Source organism: Elephantulus edwardii, unplaced genomic scaffold, assembly GCF_000299155.1.
Source record: "Elephantulus edwardii isolate Elephantulus edwardi_28Jun2011 unplaced genomic scaffold, EleEdw1.0 scaffold00036, whole genome shotgun sequence".
NCBI classification, from domain to species: Eukaryota; Metazoa; Chordata; class Mammalia; order Macroscelidea; family Macroscelididae; genus Elephantulus; species Elephantulus edwardii.
The window spans coordinates 16,298,925-16,318,142 of NW_006399786.1; the positions used below are offsets into that span (position 1 = coordinate 16,298,925).

The 19,218-nt window shown below is 38.6% G+C and overlaps 1 protein-coding gene across 1 annotated transcript in view; it reads right to left on the minus strand.

The window, feature by feature from the left end:
• DPY19L4 (dpy-19-like 4 (C. elegans)) overlaps positions 1–18,932 on the minus strand; it is a 59,769-nt gene extending 40,837 nt beyond the window's left edge. Inside the window, exons 1-3 of the mRNA XM_006884581.1 lie at positions 18,847–18,932; positions 9,527–9,637; positions 3,215–3,339 (exon numbers count right to left, since the gene is read on the minus strand). Coding sequence (XP_006884643.1) covers positions 3,215–3,339; positions 9,527–9,637; positions 18,847–18,862 — 252 coding nt within the window. The 5' untranslated portion in view covers positions 18,863–18,932. The remainder of the gene's footprint in view (positions 1–3,214; positions 3,340–9,526; positions 9,638–18,846) is intronic.
• Between the last annotated feature and the right edge of the window lie 286 nt (positions 18,933–19,218).

Below are 19,218 nucleotides of genomic sequence, written 5' to 3' on the forward strand. Positions count from 1 at the left end.
CCGCCTCCGCTGCGCTCAGGCAGCCGCCCGCCCGCCTGCCTCGCTCCCTCCCGCCGGAGCACCGCCGGCCCGCGGTGGCGCTGGAGCTGCTGGCTGAGGGGCGGCGGGCGGCGGAGGCTGCAGTATACTAAATGGCAAACTCTAATTGGTGATTTTTAAATCAGCTACCAGAAATATAAGTGAGTCTTAAAATTCCTAGAAATGGGCTATAAAGAATAGAGGAATCAAAGATATTAGGAAATGTTATGCATTTTGATGCTGAATCTGTAGTCTTTTAAAATCACACTCTATTTCTCTCCATACGCAATGCTTAACAATTAATGGAATGCAAGAACAAACGGTACTATTTATAGCAGTTTTCTCAAAGACTAATAATGAACAAAATTTATCTAAGATGAGTATTACTTAAAAAGAGCTTTATAGTTAAACTGGATTAAACAAAGCTAAATGGATTTTTTCATTATAACTTTTCACAACCACAATTTTTTATTTTATTATTTTATGTGTGTGTACCATCAAATCGGATCTGATTGGTACAGGAAGAGACTGCCCCTCCTTCTCCAGCAGAGCATCTGGTGGATTTGACCTGTGCGCCTCCAGGATTGCAGTGCAACTTCTAGTTACTAGGCCACGAGAACAACCACAATATTTTTCCACGCACTATAAATCTCCAAGATTTTCTCTAGATATTTTTGAAAAAGGAACCTTTTTTCCTCAATTAAGAGAATATTAATCTTGGGTGTTGTTGTTGTTATGTGCCGTCGAGTTGCCTGGGACTCATAGCGACCCTATGTACAATAGCCCTAAACTCCGCTCTGTCCTGTGCCAATCGCACTGTCTCTGACACTCCCATCCCAATTATCCCAATCACTGAATCAATCCACCTCAGAGAGGGCCTTCCTCTCCTGCGCTGTCCCTCCACCCTCCCAAGCATGATGTCCCTCTCCAAGGACCGGTCTCTCCTCTTGGGTAGAGGCATGAAATAATATTCTACATTTTCCATCTTAATTTCATGAATACAGTAAATACATGTAGATTTTATTCCTAAGAGGCTCTTTGGGAGCTCTCGTGGCCTAATGGTTAAGAACTTGTGCTGCAATCCAAAGGCATACAGTTTGCATCCACCAGTTGCATTGTGGGAGAAGGATGGACAGTCTCCTCCCTTGAAAATTCACTGGTCAAGTCCAACTCGATGATACCCAACTGGAGTGAAATCACAAGGTTGCACAATCTGGTGGGAAGAGGGGGAGGAAAGGAAATGGGAAAGATCTTGTGGGGAGCTGAAAAGACTGGGTAATGGGTAAATGGTGAGCATACTCTGTTGTTGTTGTTGATGTGTACCACAGAGTCAGAACAGACCCATAGCTGACCCTCCATCAGGTTTTCAGAGGCAGTTAATCACACAGGAGGAGACTGCCCATCCTTCTCCCGTGGAGCGTCTGGTGGCCTCAAACCATGTGCCTTTGGGATTGCAGTGCAGCTTCTTGCCACTAGACAACCAGAGCTCCCTAAATGGTAGGCATATTCTAATGGTCATTAATTGTGTAAAAGGTAGTATATGACAATGACTGGATGAAATATAATGTCAATAAAGGAAAGTGTGGGGGCGGAAATATTTTTAAGAGGGGAAATAAGGGAATAATAATCTAAAAAAGATAAATGTCCACTAAAATAATTTTTTAACAAATGGCAATAGATTTGCTTCTAAGATTTTAAAAAGTTAAACTCTTTCTTATGCTTCTCAACTTTAATGTATGTTAAAAACATCGAGATATCTTAATAAAATGTATGTTCTTATTCTGAAGCATGTCCTGACAGTCTCCAATCCTAAAAGAATTTCCAGGTGATGGCATTCCTATTGACTCAGACACAAGACTTTTAGGGAAAAAACAGCAAAGTGTTTCTATATTTTCAGCCTCTGGGTATTCTCAATACTGCCTATAAAAGAATTACATAGAAACTTTAAAAAAAAATACTGAACCCAACCACTACTTCTACCCATCTGCCAATGTGAGGGAGCAGCTGCTTCATTAGAGGAAGATGGGCAATCTCCTCCCATGTGATTTACTGCCATGGAAAAGCCACTGGAGGGTCACTTACAGGTCAGTTCTGACTCAACAGTATATGACAACAATTTTTTTAAAGCACCATAGATAATTTTACTGTCCATTCAGTGTTGTGAACTATTCCTAGTTAATCTGCATAATGTCTTGAAAGAATCTGCATAAGCTACAGTAACAGTGTGAGTTAATTGCTTTGATATGTTTTAATAGGTAATAGGTAAATCAGTTGCTTAAAAACAAAAATTAGTGTTCCAATTAACTGGCTTTTTGTTAAAAAAGGAAAGAACTCATAAACCAAAACAAAAAATACTAAGTTAGTCTGAGCTCAAAAAGTCAAGATGGAACTCGGGGTGCAGTGGTCAAAGTTTTCTCTGCTAATTCAAAGTATAGCAGTTTCAGCCAATCAGCTGTACAAGTGGAAAAAAGATGTAGCAGCTGGCTTCCCTATTTTAGCCTTGGAAACTCTATGGGGCAGTGCTATAGGGGCAATGGGTTAGAATTCATTTGATGCCAATAGGTTTAATATTTTTTCTTAGTTTTATAGTCACATGCGAACACTGAGAACCAGGCCCGTTCATACTACAGACAGATATGATGGTCAAGTCTGAAAAAATCAAATTAGGAAATCATGAGCATAAGTATAGTTAGTGAAGAATAAAACTGACATTAAATATATTGCTAAGAGACTACTGTTTAATAAATAGGTCTGTTAACTGTTTTAGCACTACCCTGAAAATAAATCTAATCAAATAATTTTAAAAAAACAATTTAATGCTGAAATTTCCATCACTTGTTTCTGAAATGTGAACTATTAAAAGTACTAACAGGGGGGGGAAAAGTATTAACAGGTTAATTAAATGACTTTGTAACACTTCAATGTCATCAAATCTCTATGATTAATAAACTGCATGGAGACAGGCTTTCTCTTTAGTCTCTATTTTTAGCCTTGAAATACATTTTATTAAATATTTCACGGTTGATACTGTGACTGAGTTCCCAAAAGAGCAATGAGATCACGGTTAATCTAATGCACCCAAATAACACTTGTAATATGTACTCACACACATTAGTTTAGCTAACTGGAGAACATACTGGCCAAATTAATGTAAAATACTAAACCACCTTTCATGTTTGAAATTCTTTCCTCTTACCTGCCTGTTAGAAAACCAGAATTTCCGTTCATGGTAAGCAGATAAGTAGAGGGCATACATCATACCACTTGTAGCTGCTGCAAGACAGCCAATGAAAAACTTTGCAAAGCGCTGGAATAATACATCTGTAAAAACATATTCAAAATAATCAAAAGTTAGTATGTACCTCTGTTATGCTAAGAAATGACACTTAACTTTAGTTGTCTTTCTCCTGAAAACTCCATACTAATCATGTAAAAACACATACCTCAAAATTACTCAAGTCATTAAAAACAAAGTCTGAGAAACTACTTCACTCAAGAGAAACCTAAGATGTAACAACTACACATTTGATATCCTGGATAGGGTCTAAGATTAAGTTAAAAAAACTACATAAATCTGAACAAAACACAGACTTTAATTATTATGTTCAACCTTGGTTCCTCAATTGTATCAAATTAATGATTCAAACATAAACTGTTAATAGTAAAAACCATGAGGGAGTGGGAGTGTGCGAATAAATGTGGCAATTTTCTGCATTAGCTGTTCAATCTTCCTGTAAACTTGAAATTGTTTTAAAAATGAAACTGTCAACAAGTTCACATCATGGATCACAATCAACATCCTTGGTACCAGAAGTCAAGAAATCAAAAGATATGCTGCTATAACAATCTGGAATAAGAAGGCACTGCAAAGTGAACTGCGGGAAGAAGAAGGGGAGGGGAGGGGGTGAATTATGCAACAATGAATAAATGAAAACCCAACCTGTGTATAAACTTTTGTTAAAATCTAAAAAAAAAAAAAAAGAAAGAAAAGGGGAGAACGAAGAAAAGACATGTTGCATTAAGAAAATCTGCTGTCAGGGACTTCTCCAAAGTGTGCCTAGCCCAGGCCACAGTCTTCTTGATTACTTGCTATGCATCTGAAAGTTGGACGATGACTAAGGATGACAGAAGAATCAATGCCTCTGAGTTGTGATGTTGGAGAGGAGTATTGAATATCCCATGGACTGCCAAAAGACCTCTAAGGGTGATCCTTAGAAGCAAATATGTTTATCATCTTATACTTTGGGCATATTGTTCAGAGAGGCCAAGCATTGGAGGAGATATCATGCTAGGGAAAGGAGAGAGTCAGAAAGAGAGGAAGACCCTCAACAAAATGGGTTGACATGATGACTATAACAATGGATTTAATTATCACGCAGAGGTGAGAATGGCAAAAGATAGGGTCGAATTCAGATCCATTGTTCATCAGGATTGCTAGGAGTTGACTGGGCTATAAAAACAACACTGTAAATGTACTGAAACGGAAGTTTATGAGTAGTTACTAGGAACTGGGAGGAGAAGAAAATAAGGTATTATTGTTGTTTGAAGTGCTGAAAACGTTTAAAATGGATAGTGGAAAACTTTTTCTCTATTTTACCTCAGCAAGAAAAAACCTAAATAAAGAATATCCCCATGAACAAACAAATGGATAAAGCAGCTCTGGTATATTCACACAATGGAATACTATGCAGCATTGAAAAACAAGGAACTCATGAAATATTACGCAAAATGGACGACCCTGGAGGACATCATGCTGAGTGAAATATCTCAGTCCCAAAAGGACAAATATTGCATAGGGCCACTGTTGTAAAACGGGACTAACATCAGGGTTGAGGGAAGACAGAAAAGGAGGGGAGGAATGATGTATATTGTATTGAAACAGATGAGGGAGAGAACTGTTTAAAAGAGACATATGGATGGGTATTACTGTCATGACAGGAGTCCAAAGTGAAAGCTGCATAGTGGCGTGGACTTGGGGGGGGAGGGATTGCATAATAATGAAAAGAGTTTTTCTTTTCAAGAAGAGTGAATTGAGGAGGAGGGGGTGGGTGGGGAGAAAAGAGCAAAAATGAATGACAGGCAACCCTACTTGCATTAAAATTAAGAAAGAAAGAAAAAAAAAATAATATCCCATGGACTGCCAAAAGAACAAATGATATTATCTTGGAGAAAGTTCAGTCAGAATTCTCCTTAGAGACAAAGATGATAAAGCTCCATCTCATATACTTTGGGCAGGTGGCTAAAAGAGGCTATGCTTTGGAAAAGGACATCATACTTAGAAAAGTGTAGGGTCGACAAAAGGAAGAAAGACCTTCAATTAAATGGATTGACACAATGACTGCTGCAATGGGCTCGAGTGTGTCAGAGATTGTGAAGATGACACAGGATAGGACATGGCTCAGATCTGTTGTTCACAGGGTTGCTATGGATTATACTCAAATGCACCTAGCAACAACATCAATGAAAAAAAAACAAAACAAAAAAAAACCACCCGACACCAAAACACCTAGATTAAAAGGAATAGAGTACAGAGTATCTAAAGGAAAAAAAATACAGGTTCATTCAGAATTACTACCCTTTCTTTGTTGTTATCCTCTTCATCAAGGAATTTTTTTAATAGGAAAAATTTTTATTCTATAAACACAAATACATTTTCTACTATTGAGTCAATTCTAACTCATAGAAATCCTACAGGATGAAGCAAGCAGAGCTGAGTTTGTTACCCTTAACAAGAGCAGACTGCCTCACTGTTCTCCCAAAGAGCCAATGATGGGTTTGCAGTTCAACACCTAACCCACTACATTACCAAGGCTCCACCTATACAATAAACGACAGTGAATTTTATCACTTAAAGTGTACAGTTCAATGAATTTTGATGATTAGGTTTTTAAAGGGTCATAAATAACTACAAGAAAAATAAAAATTTGGTCAACTTTTTACCTCAACGTAGCAATACATATATCCTAAATTCTTTTCTAGGTATGTCCAAAGGCTTAATTACATGCACCTGGAGCTTATCAACCTATTGTCAGATCACATCTTTAGTTGTTGTCTCCTCCCAAGTCTTGCTTAAATGGAAGAATTTACTAAGGATACTTTATACTTTTTTTTTTTACTTTTCACCTTTTAACAAACCGTGTGACAGCCATGTCTTTGACTTTTGCCATTGCCTTGAGAATTCATCTTAATCAACCTTTGCTATTCAATGTAACTCTCAAATTTACCTTTAACTGGTTGGAAAAGATTACAGGTTTTCAGATTTGCACATCCATGTATATTGCTGCATTATTCACAACAGCAGGGAGATGCAAGCAACCCAAATGCCCATCAACAAATGAATGGACAGAAAAACTAGTACAGTCACACAATGGAATATTATTATGCAGCACTGAAAAACAATGAGCTCATAAAACATTACACAAAATGGAGGAGCCTGAAGGACATTATGCTGAGTAAAATATCTCAGTCACAAGAGGACAAATACTGCATAACACCGGTATTATAAAATAGGACTTACATGGATGGTTGAGGGGAGAATAGGAAGGTAGATAATGAACACTGCACTGGAACAGATAAGGAGAAGAATAGTCCAAAAGAAATATATGATGAGGTGTTATATGTATGACAACAGTCTGGAAGAAGAGGGACATTGCAAAGTGGACTGGGGGAAGGGATAGAAGGGGCAAGAAAAGCTAAGAAAACTATCTTAATTAAGGAGGAAATCTCAAAAAAAATCATAGGTGTAACTGTTAGCAAAGGGAGCTGATTAGACTCACAGGCATAAAGCTGATAATGTTTTTGAAAACACTGTCTTGTTAAAAGAGTGTCACTGTTGTTAGGTGCTGTTTCATGACGTCTGACTCACAGCAACCCTGTGAACAAAAGAACTGAACCCTGTCCTATCCTGGGCCAGCCTCACCATCTCTGACACTTGAGTCCACTGCTGTAGTCACTGTGTCTATGCACTTGGTTGGGGGTCTTTCTCTGCTTTGCTGTCACTCCACTTTCCCAAGTAAGATGTCATTCTCCAAGGAACAGCCTCTCTTAACAACATGCCCAAAGTATGTGAGACAAAGCTTTGTCATCCTTGCTTCCCAGGAGCAATGTGGCTTCACCTTCTCATTCTCCAATACATATCCGTTTGTTCTTTTGGCTGTCCATGTGATATTTAGCATTCTCCTCCAACAGCACAGTTCAAAGGCATCAATTCTTCTGTCTTCCTTATTCATTGTCCAGCTCTCAGAAGCATAGCAAGGACTGAAAAGACCATGGTCTAAATCAGGTGCACCTTAGTTCTCAAACTAACAGCATCAGCATTACTCTTCAATAGTTTAGAGATCAACGACTGCAGACAGTCAAGAGTAGTTAATCTGAATTATAAATTACTATGGTTGTTTAAATAGAATAACAACTTTTGAATCCTCAACTGTTCTTCAATTTTGCAAGAAATAATCTAAGAAAGCCATTCAGCCTTAAGGATAGTATATTCTCCATTCATTCTTCAGATATGGGTAAAAAAAGACTCTGGATCGCAGAGTCAAGGGCTATGGAGAACAATAAGCTAGGCTTAATCAAGAAACATCTCCTAAACTCAGGGTTATTCCACTGCCATCAAGTCAATTCTAACTCATGGCAACACTGAGAGAACGACTGTCCCATAGGATTTTGGAAGCTGATTGTCTCATCTTTCTCCCTCAGGGAAGCTGGTGGGTTCAAACAGTTGACCTTTTTTATTAACATCACAGTGCCACTCAAGTGTGAACTGCAGGGTAAGAAGATCTCATATTTATCTGGCAGGACAAGTGGCTGATACATGTCTCTCCCTCTTATTCTTTCTGAATGGAACATATATTTTGGTTATGAAAAAGTTAACATAGCAGGCTTTTACCTGCTATTTTCAGAAAGCCATTTCTCATTGCTAATTTTGCTTGTTATTCTTTCACAGTAAAAAATCATAACTTTAAGCACAAGTCTGTCTTAAATCCTATGAATGCTTCCAAGGAATTGCTAAACGTGAAGAGGTCTTGGGGGCCCATGTTATAACAGAAAATTTGTCCTTTCTAGTTTATAGGTCATTGGGTAAGAAGAAATCACATTTAGACAATGTAAATTAGAAGGTCTTAGAATCTTCCAGACCGAAGCCACGACTGAATTAAGTGCCTTCCTCAGACTAGAGGTTATGTGTGTATTTTGTCTATGACAAAATATTTAGGTAAATATTTATGACCAAAAGGACAGAATGTGGTAGACTATTTTGTTTCCAATTACTTTCTCCTTCTCTATGAAAAGATTATATGTCCTAGTTCACTGCCATGTGACTTGCAATGCTACTCTGTACACAGGGTATGGTTCCCATTCCATTATTTGCTTGGATCAAGAGAATATAAGTACAATCATCCTGGTACAACAGAAACTTCATGAGGCACTGCATGATTCTGCTTGCTCTATAGATCATTTCTTTGCTACAAGAAAAACATATCCCAAGTGAAGACTATTCTTCAGCCTGGATTTTAGAATGCAGGACACATGAAGCCACAGCAGCTGACCTGTAGCAATATATGTAACATCAGTCAAAAATAAGTATTTGTAAAAAAAAATATGTATTTGTTACAATCACTATGGAAGGCAGTATGGCGCTTTCTCAAAAAGTTGGAAATAGAAATACCATTTGACCCAGCAATTCCACTAGGAATATACCCTAAAGAAACCAGAGCTGCCACTCAAACAGATATATGCACATCCATGTTTATTGCTGTGTTGTTCAGAATAGCAAAAAGATGGAAGCAACCCAAGTGCCCAGCAATAAATGAATGGAGAAACGGTGGTATATTCACACAATGGAATTCTATGCAGCAATGAAAAACAAGGAACTCATAAAATATTATACAACATGAAGGACATTATGCTAAGTGAACTATCTCAGTTACAAAAGGACAAATACTACATAACAATAACTACATAATACTTAACACTTAAGCTACCATTCTAAAACAGGACAGACATGGGGGTTGGGAGGAACTAAGAAAAGAGGGGATAAATAATGAACACTGCACTGTAACAAATGAAGGAAAGAACTGTTCAAAAGGAATATATGATTAGGCATTATCTATAGGACAACAGTCCAGAATGGGAGGTGCATAGGGTAGGAAGAGGTAGGATATTATGCAATAATGAATGACTCTTTTTTTAAGTGAACTGGGGGAGGGGTAGGGAGGAAAATATGCAAAAATGCATTAATGAACATGCAAGTTTTCTGTAAACTTTCATAAAAAAATAATAATAAAATAATTATTTTTAAAAATAAATACTTAAAAAAAATTAAGTATTTGTTGCAAATCCCCAAAGTTTGAGAGTTATAACAAAACCTAGTAGTAGGTAGCTGATACAATGACACACTTTATTACTCTTAACTCTAAGATATGCTTATAGATTTAATATAAGAAAATATCATGTCTGGCTTAACTATCTTTACAGCTGCATTAAAAAATGTCAGTTATACTGAACTCACGTTTCGAGGCTTTTTCAGGAATTGGTGCATCTTTGATTTTCTCTTCTTTGGCAGATTCCTTATTTTCTGAAGACTTTGGTTTTTTCCTTTGGCGCAATTCTACAGTTGGTCCTTAAAATATTATAAAGAGTTATTGCAACATATTAATCAAGCTGGTTTAATCTATATACTAAACTTTTTAACACTTAAGCAAAATTCATACTGAGACTTCTTATTACCAAAGTTAATTTACACCCCCCAATTCTCCCTCTTCAAAGTCCAAGGGAGAAAGCAGGGAACTCTTGATATAATGCTATTTTCAAAATAGATAAATTATTTTCCATCACATCTAGGGAAAAAAAAGTCAATTGCTAGCTTATTATTCTCACTAACCAACAGTATCATATGACAATGGATTATAAAAATTTACACAGAAAATATATAAAATATACTGACAATAAAACCATAGTTCACTTTTTCTAATAATCCTTGAAATTCTGCAGTTTCACAGTCCTGCAGTATTGTATGTGATAACACATACAGCTGTGGAAAGCATTTAGAAAAATTTTCCATACATATCTTCAATGAAAAACTAAGGCAGGACATTATCGCCAAACCAGGAAACTAAGTTTCAAATAAAATGTGAATTTCCTATATACAATTAAATCAGTGTACTATTTAGAATTAGTTATCTTGTGGGATAGTTTATGACTACACTGTTGCTACAGGGCATCCCTGCCAAGTTTACAATTTTTGCAAGAATGTATCTCTTCCTTGTAATAAAGAAATTTTCTCTTTTGTTACTAACTTTAGGCTGTGAGATAAGAACCCAAAAAGACAAGTGAAAAAGAAAATTAATCTGCTGTTGCTACTGCAGATAATATCATTTTTCTAGCTTTACATGTAAAACAAGAAAAATTAATGGGTTTCAATATGACTTTATAGCAAATGTATGTTTGCTAAGATAGCTTTGTAAACACTGGTGTTCAAAGTGAGAAAACACAGTGAGAAAAAATATTGTATTTAGTGGATTTAATCTCACTAGTCTAGTTGTTACCTACTTCTACAGTTGTAGCAGTGAGGCCAGCAGATACATTAGAAAGCAGTATTTACAATTATTATTAATTATTATCATACCTCAAATGTTTATTATTTCGCTAAATAACTGTGGGTCAGTTATTACTCTATTTCTTTTTCAGGATACCCCTTTAATTTCCTGTCTTGTTTAAAGCAAAAGTCAGAAGGGATCAATAAGGATGAATTTTTAAATAAAAAGCCAAATGAGCTCTGAAAAGTCAAGTCATCATTTTAAAGTTTATTTTTAAAAAGAATATAAGAGGAAAAATATTTAAAAGAACACAAGGGAAAATAAGAAGCTAGTTGCATTTTTAAATTTTTTTTTTCATTTTATTTTTGTGTGTGTGTACCATGAAATCGGATCTGACTGGTACAGGAGGAGATTGTCCCTCCTTCTACAGCAGAGCATCTGGTGGATATAGTTGCGTTTTTTTTTTTGGTTAGAAAAATTTGTATTAAGAATTAGCCAGCTGGACTCAGTTTAGATGATTCCAATTTTGTTGGCAACATCCAAAGTATCATCATCAGGAGCAGGTCGAACATGGGCCTTCTCTCCATCAGCCTAATCAAAGTGTTTACCTTAGCCACATCAATGCCACAGAGCTTCTTTACCAGGTGTTTAATTTGGTGCTTGTTGGCCTTGACATCCACAATGAACACAAGTTTGTTGTTACTTTCTATCTTCATGGCTGACTCAGTGGTCAACGGAAATTTGATGATGGCATAGTGGTCAAGCTTGTTACTCCTGGGGGTCGATCTTCCAGGGGTTTTTGGGCTGCCTTCAGAGTTTCAGCAGCTTAGGCCACCAGAAGGTGGGTGATGTGCAAATCTTTTTTTTTGGCCCTTCAGGCCTGTCTTCTTGGCCTTTAATGCCTTTGCTTTGGCTTCAGTTTTGGAAGGCAGGGGCTTCCTTCTTTGCTTTTGGCTCCATCTTCGTAGAATATATAGTTGCATTTTTATGCTTAACCAAAATGTTACCAGATATTTTTTTTTTATTTCATTTAATAATTTCAAAAATCCAGTAAACAAATCTATTAAGGTAGTTATCAAATGTATGTGACCTTTGTCCTTTGCAATGGAAAGGGAGAGTTAGATATAAAATGTTCTTTATAAAAAATTCTTTTCAAAAATATTTTTTGTAAAATAAAATCACTTGCTAGAATTATAAAATGTTGGTTTCATACAAATAATTTCTTTTATAAATATAATTTATACCATAAATTTTGCATAGATTCCCAAATAATATATAAAACCTATAAACCTTAACAATCATCTCTGAAGAATCAGTATTAATAGTGATCAACTATACAAATAATTTATAAGAGATCTAGACCATTATATCATCATTGTTTTAAAATGCTTTACATTTTATGATACTATGTTGACAGCAATGTTTCGAGAGGGGAGAAACACTTATTTGTTTTATGTGTGAAATGCATGTCAATTTCAGAGGTATTACAAAGTGAGCAAAAAGTACATAAGAAATCTATTAATTTCATGAGAAATCTAGTAGTATAAGTTTAGCCAATTTTTTAAGTTGTCTCTAAGCCTTTTATCTGTCAAGAAACAAAACTGAATGGATGCCAATTCCACTTCATTTCACTTTTATTTACAGACCTCAACTTTTAGCTGACTTTCCTGCAGGTTTGTGAGGCTGGAGATCTCATGGGAGGAGGTGAAGAATCGTATTCACTTGGAGCCACTGGGATTTAAACTATCCTAGACTTTGCTTTATTAGATTAAAAGCAAACTATGCTACAAGAGCTCCCTCTACTGATGTAACTTCAAAAGTGAAAGACAAACCAGGTATTTTTAAGTAGGCTAATGCAAAGAAACTAGGCAAACTAGATTACTAGTTCTAATAAGGAAACAGTGGAATGAAACTGAAGCTTTCTTTTCAGCATTGCAAAGAACACCTTTGGGGGGAAAAAGTCAAACTATATGACAATGTTAATCTTTCCATACAAATACTTTCTTTCCAGTCTCTAGTCCAGAAGAATCACATACTGCATAGCATATGTGCTGGCAGCCTCTAACTATAAAATCTCATCTCCAATCCTCATGAAACCTAAATTAAAAATTAAAGGGGTATGTATATAGGGTTTGTAATAACAAATGTGCATGTGACTCCTTGACACACACAGAAACATCACTTTATATTAAACATGTTTTCGTTTATCTGACAGATTTACTGAATGTTTCTATGTATAAACTGGAACCCTTATTCACTACTGGTGGGACTGTAAAATGGTGCAACCACTGTGGAAGGCGGTATGGCACTTCCTCAAAAAGTTGCAAATAAATATACCATTTGACCCAGTAATTCCACTACTGGGAATATATCCCAAAGAGACCATAATTGACATCAAAGTGGATATATGCACACCCATGTTTATTGCGGCTTTGTTCACAATAGCAAGGAGTTGGAAACAACCCAGGTGCCCATCAACAAACGAGTGAATGAATAGAGAAGCTGTGGTATATTCACACAATGGAACACTATGCTACATTGAAAAACAAAGAACTCATGCAATATTATTCAAAATGGGTCACCCTGCAGGACATTATGCTGAGTGAAATATCTCAGTCGCAAAAGGACAAATACTGCATGGTGCCACTGCTGTAAAATGGGACTGGTATCAGGGTTGGGGTAAGACTGAGAAAAACTGGATAAATTGTATATACTGCACTGAAACAGATGAGGGAGAGAATAATTTAAAAGTGATATGATAGGGTATTTTGGTTATCACAAGAGTCCACAATTAAGGTTGCATAGTGGAATGCACTTAGGGCAGTGACGGGGTGCAGGGGGATTGTGTACCAGGGAGGGAGTTTTTCCTTTTACTTTTCAAACAGAGGAGCGAACCGGGGGGGGGGGTTGGGCAGGGAGAGAAGTGCAGCAATGAATGAATGGAAATCCAAAGTCTTTGTAAATGTTCATTAAAATTATTTTTTAAAAAATTATTTTAAAAAAAAGGTACACTATAAAGATATATGAAGATAAAGATTTGACTGGTTTTAGATAAGGACCTTAACTAACTACCTCACCATCACTCAGTATTCATACAACATCCACCCACCTCACAGGATGGATAGTGGTTGTTAAAGGACTGTGTTAGGGCTACAAAACTTGCAAATATCCACTCCTAGTAGTTTTCAAGTAAAATGTTACCACCATTCTACTTAAGGTTGTCACTTTTTTCTTTGCTCTAACAGGTTTTTCAGAAAGCATAACTGAATATCATGATCCTTTATTGCTACAAGTAACACATTTCTTTTTTTTAAGGATCAAATTCCTGAAGAATATTTACTTAGAGAAAATGCTGGGACAATGAACTCAAGGGAATGAAAAGTAACACCTGGATACAAGTGAAATACAATCTGTTTAAAATAAAAATAAACCATCTGAATTACAACTATTGGTCTCTTCCCACTTCTACAGCTAAGAAGGGGGGGTGGAAATCAAAGGGTTAATGGAACCACAGAAACCCCAGGCTCCACAAGCTAGAGACCAGAAAAACTAGACCGTGCCTGGCTACCTATGCTGACTACACTGAGAGGGATCACAACTGGCAGTCACAGCGAAGTCGGGGGAGGGTGGTGGGGGGCAAGTTTGGAACAAAAGTCAAAACCATTAAAAAGATCATACTTAAGTGGTATGGTTTCATGTCCCATCAACCCACTGCTGACCCTCCAGTGGGCTTTCAGAGCAGTAATTCACAGAGGAGAAGACTGTCCTGGCAAAACTAGGAGACTATGGCTGTTAGCGGGAACTATGGTGGCCTAGCGGTTGAAGACTTGTGCTGTCAACCAAAAAAGTGTGTCGTTTACATCCACCAGCTGGTCCACGGGAGAAAGATGAGCAATCTTTCCTCTTTGTGATTTACAGCCTCTGAAAGCCCACTGGAGGGGAAGCTATGAGTCAGTTTCAACTCAAGGACGTGCACATAATTATCAACATGGCTGGTGGACACCTTCAAGCATGGAACCAAACTTATCCCTTTGGCTCAATTTTCAGTCCAACTATCTGTCCAGTGTTACATGGGGGGGGGGGAGAGCAGGGCGGGGGAAAAGGCAGGCAAGAAGGATGGATAGAAATGGCAAACACAAGGGAAGAGGAGGAAACAAGATCAAAAGTACATTTGTCCAGTATTAAGCCTCAGAAGGAAAAAGGGTAAGAAACACAACAGATGGAATGAGTAAACACAGTGGAGTGTTGATAATGAGAAGTGGGGGTTGTAAGCAGTGTTATTAGAGAAAACATGTATGAATTACTGAATGGAAAAGCAAATTTGCTCTATAACTTGTCATTGAAATTACAAGAAAAAAGCTTTTAAAAATGGAAATAATTTCACAAATATGCTATGGCTTACTCAGTCTAATTTTACAGTAAATACACCTAGGTGTTTTGAAAACAAAGAATTGCTATTGTTAGGTGCCTTCAAGTTGACTATGACTTCACAGTAAGCCTAAGTAGATCTGAACATTGCTCTACCCTGTGCCATCTTCCCAGTCTCTGTCATACTCAAGCACACTTCAGCAGTCATTGTGTCAATCCACCATAAGAGTCTTCCTCTCATTCACTGACCCCTCTACCTTTCTCAGCATGGTATCTCTCTCCAAGGACTAATTCCGCCTGCAGATATGCTAAAGTAAGACAAAGTCTCACCATCCCTGCCTCTATGAAGACCCCTGGTTGCACTTTCTTCCGGACAGATTTGTTTGTTCTTTTGGCAGGCCATGGGATATTCAATACTCTTTGCCAACACAATGCAAAAGCATCAATTTTTTTTTTAAATTTTTTAATTTTTTGTGCATGTACCATCAAATCGGATCTGACTGGTACAGGACGAGATTGTCCCTCCTTCAGCAGGAGAGCATCTGGTGGATTCGAACCATGCACCTCTGAGATTACAGTACAGTTTCTTGCTACTAGGCCACTAGAGCTCCCTAGAAGCATCAAATTTTTATTATTATTTATTGCCCAACTTTTAGCTGCATAGGAAGCAACTGTAAATACCACAGCTTGGATCAAGAACATCTTAGTCTTTAAACTGGCCTCGGAAAAGTCCTTAATAGTAGATTTTCCAAATACAACACACCTTTTGATTTCTTAACTACTCTTATCATGGTGTTGACTGTGGATCCAAGTAAAATAGCTGACAATTCAAAACTTTTCTCCATCTATCATGATGCTGCATCTTAGTTCAGTGGTGATATAATCGATATTAAAAGCTGTAGCCTTTGATCTTCTGCATTAAGTGCTTCAAGTCATCTTCACTTTGAGCTTGAGAAAGCAGGGGGTTGTCATCTGCATAAAGTAGGCTGTTGATGAATGGTCCTCTGATCCTTATGTCATGTTCTTCTTCATATCATCCAGCTTCTTAAATAATTTGCTCAAATCAATCTCCATAATAGTCTATGTGTTTCCTACTGCCAAAGGGGCCCTTTAGAGTAGTGAGAGAAGATCTTCACCCTGAAACCCACAGCGTCCCTTTTCAGCAGGAAGTAGCTAAGAGAATACGCCGTCCCCTTTTCCTTATGACTCAGGGTGAAGTCTCTCTCCGGGAGGAGTGATAGGGAATGGCAAAGGATACACTGACAAAGAAGATTAATCAGAACTGGCTTTGATAAGCACTGTGGCATTTGGACAAGAACAAACTGGGAGGAGGGTAGAGAGAATAGTGCAACAATGAATGAGTGGAAGCCCAAAATCTCTGTAAATGTTTATGAAAATTAATAAAATATAATTATAGAAAAAAAAATAATTTGCTCAGTATACAGACTGAACAGGTACAGAAGGAGGATACAACCCTTGTGCACACCTTTCCTGATATTAAACCACACAGTGTTCCTTGGTTCTATTCAAACAACTGCTTCTTGGTCTGTGCATAGGTTCTGCATGTGTATGCAATTAAGTGTTTTGGGATTCTCACTCTTCTTTAAAAAAAAAATCCAGTATACCATTGAAGGTAAAGTACTTGGGATAATGCCTAGAACACAGACATACTTGCTATAAATATTATCATTATTAGAATAAATGAGAATTTCTCCTTAATTGTTGATAATTATATCCCAGCCTAACACAGTTGTGGTTAAGCGTCATCAAGTTGGCTATGACTCATAGCAACCCTATAAGCAACAGCTCAGAACCTTGCCCTATTCTGCACCATCTAACAGGCAACTCAACTCCTTCCATCAAATAAGATCTGACTCATAAGTACCGTCCAGCGGGTTTCAGAGGCTGAAAATCTCACAGGCGGAGACTCTCCACCTTTAAGGCAAAGAGCAGTTAGTAGATCTGAACTGTCTGTCTTTAGGTTAAGAGTGCAAATTCTAGACCACCAGAGATCCCCTTAACACAGTAGGCACTCAAATATTTATGGAATTGTGAAAATACAATGAAATTATATTTTAATATAATTTTAACCCATGAATTATTCCATATAAGATATTTCATTATTTTAATTACCCATAATTCTACAAGTGATTTGTTTCACTTTATAATTCAATTGTATAAAATGCTACAGGGACTGTGGTAAGGAGTTACCATGCCAACAATCCCGAGGCACTTGGTTCAAATCCACCATGGGAGAAAAGAGGGCAGGCTCCTCCTATGCAACGTACTGCCTCTGCAAGCCCGCCGGAGGGTCAGCAAAGGCTCAGTTCCTAGTCAACAGCACATAACAAGTCTTTATAAGGATTAGGGCCGGCTAGTGTGAAGGAACCGCACTGATGAGCAATCTCCTACCAAGCAATTTACTGCCTCTGAATACCCACTAAAGGGTCATCTATATCAGTTCCAGGCTCGACAGTCCATAACAACAACAAGGACTTTTTAATTGGTTCCACATTATAAAGATTTCTATTTCCTTAGTAGTAATTATAGCATCTTAAGGACCACATTGGTTTTAGGGCTCTCCCTCCCATGCTTTACTTAAGCATATGAAAGTACTCATAGAAACACACCAGATACCTACCAACCAACCTAAATTTGCAGTTAGTCATAAGTAGGAGCGGGGGGAATATCAAGAAATGTTTTTAAAATATATATATATATACTGCAACCATAGATAAAAGAAAAGAAATGAAATTGCATTCCCCCTTTCCTAAGGAAAAACAGATTTTTGGGTTTTTTAAGTTGCTCTTAAATAGAATGCCTTAAATTTAGATCAACTTCAACCCTCTGAAATCTCAAGGAAGAGGAGATAAATATGAACAGGCCAGAAAGCACAGACGAACGGGCAGCAAGTCAAAACTGTAAACAATACTTATACTTAAAAAGCAACACCCAAAATAAACATTTTTTTGCCAAATTCTTGAAATTCCCTGCTCCTCAGCTCTATCCAGTAAATGTTCCCCACTGAATGCAAAATCTAACTGCCTAGTCAAGTCCATATATATGCACACGCACACACACGTATATATTTGGTCCTGAAACCAATGGGGGTGTCATAGGTTATTCTATCATACATACTTGCTATATTATCACTAGCTGTATCATTAATTCCCTTCCTACTCTATTTCTCTCACACTAACATTCCCTATATATACAAATTGCTATGAGTTTCCCTGGCACTGGCTCTGGGGGGCATGCAAAGCCTTCCCGAATCTACCCACTTCATTGTCAAAGTAGTCCCTGTATCCTCATCCCCTAAAATTTCCGCGCTTTGCCATTTCCCCCTTCCTTATAACCATGACCTTCTGCGATTTCTGCATGCTCGTCCCCTTCCAATTCACCTTCCCATGTTCACCCCAAATCCCTGCTTCTTTTTATACCCTCGGGGTGCGTTTCCTTTCATCTTCTGATTCTGGACTTGTTTGTGTCCACAGACCTTTTAAAGGGGGTACCCAAGAGGGGCATTTTGGTAAACTGTCACTTTCGACTATGTTCTCCGTACCCCTGATAAATGCATTCACCAACATCTGAGCTCAGCCATGCCCTCCAGCCCATTACCAGCAAGGAGCCCTCCCTGTCAATCATCCCAGCAGAGCTCTCTCTCCCGCTCCCGGAATCCCACTTTAACTTCCACCTCTGCTTCCCACTTAAGGACAAAACTTCGGCTTATGTGCTCTGCTCCTTCTGAACCTCTCCCCTCGCTCGCATCCACCTGCCGCCGCCCCTCACTTCGCCGCCCTCCCCAAGCGGCCGCACTCGCGGCCACTGGACACTAGCTGCCCAGGCCTCCGGGGCCCTCGCGCCACCGCTCATCTTTCCCGGGACCACAGGCGGCAGTTGGCGCGCTGGAACCCGCAGCCGTCACCTTCTTTCTCCGCCATCGTCTCCGCGGAGGCCGGGGCGCCCCTCCGGATGCCACGCGGCCCGGAGCCTCCCTGCCTCGGCGCCGCCGAACCCTCGGCCGCCCCCAGCCCCGCTCCCGGCCGCAGCGCCCCTACTTCCTGACCCGCCCCCCTCCGGTGTCTCTGCCAACTGCGTCCTGCCGCACGACCCAGGAACCAGATTGCGGGGAGCGCGGGGCGTAGCCGGAGCGTTTCGCTGAGGCGCCTGGGCCTGCGCGGGCCGGAAAGGGAGTTGGCGCCGCTGCTTCCGCCCACGCCCAGCACTTTACGGCACGTTGTTCCTGGGAAGGAACCGAGCGTAGTGGGTTCTTTCGCGGGCTGCCCTCAACACCTAG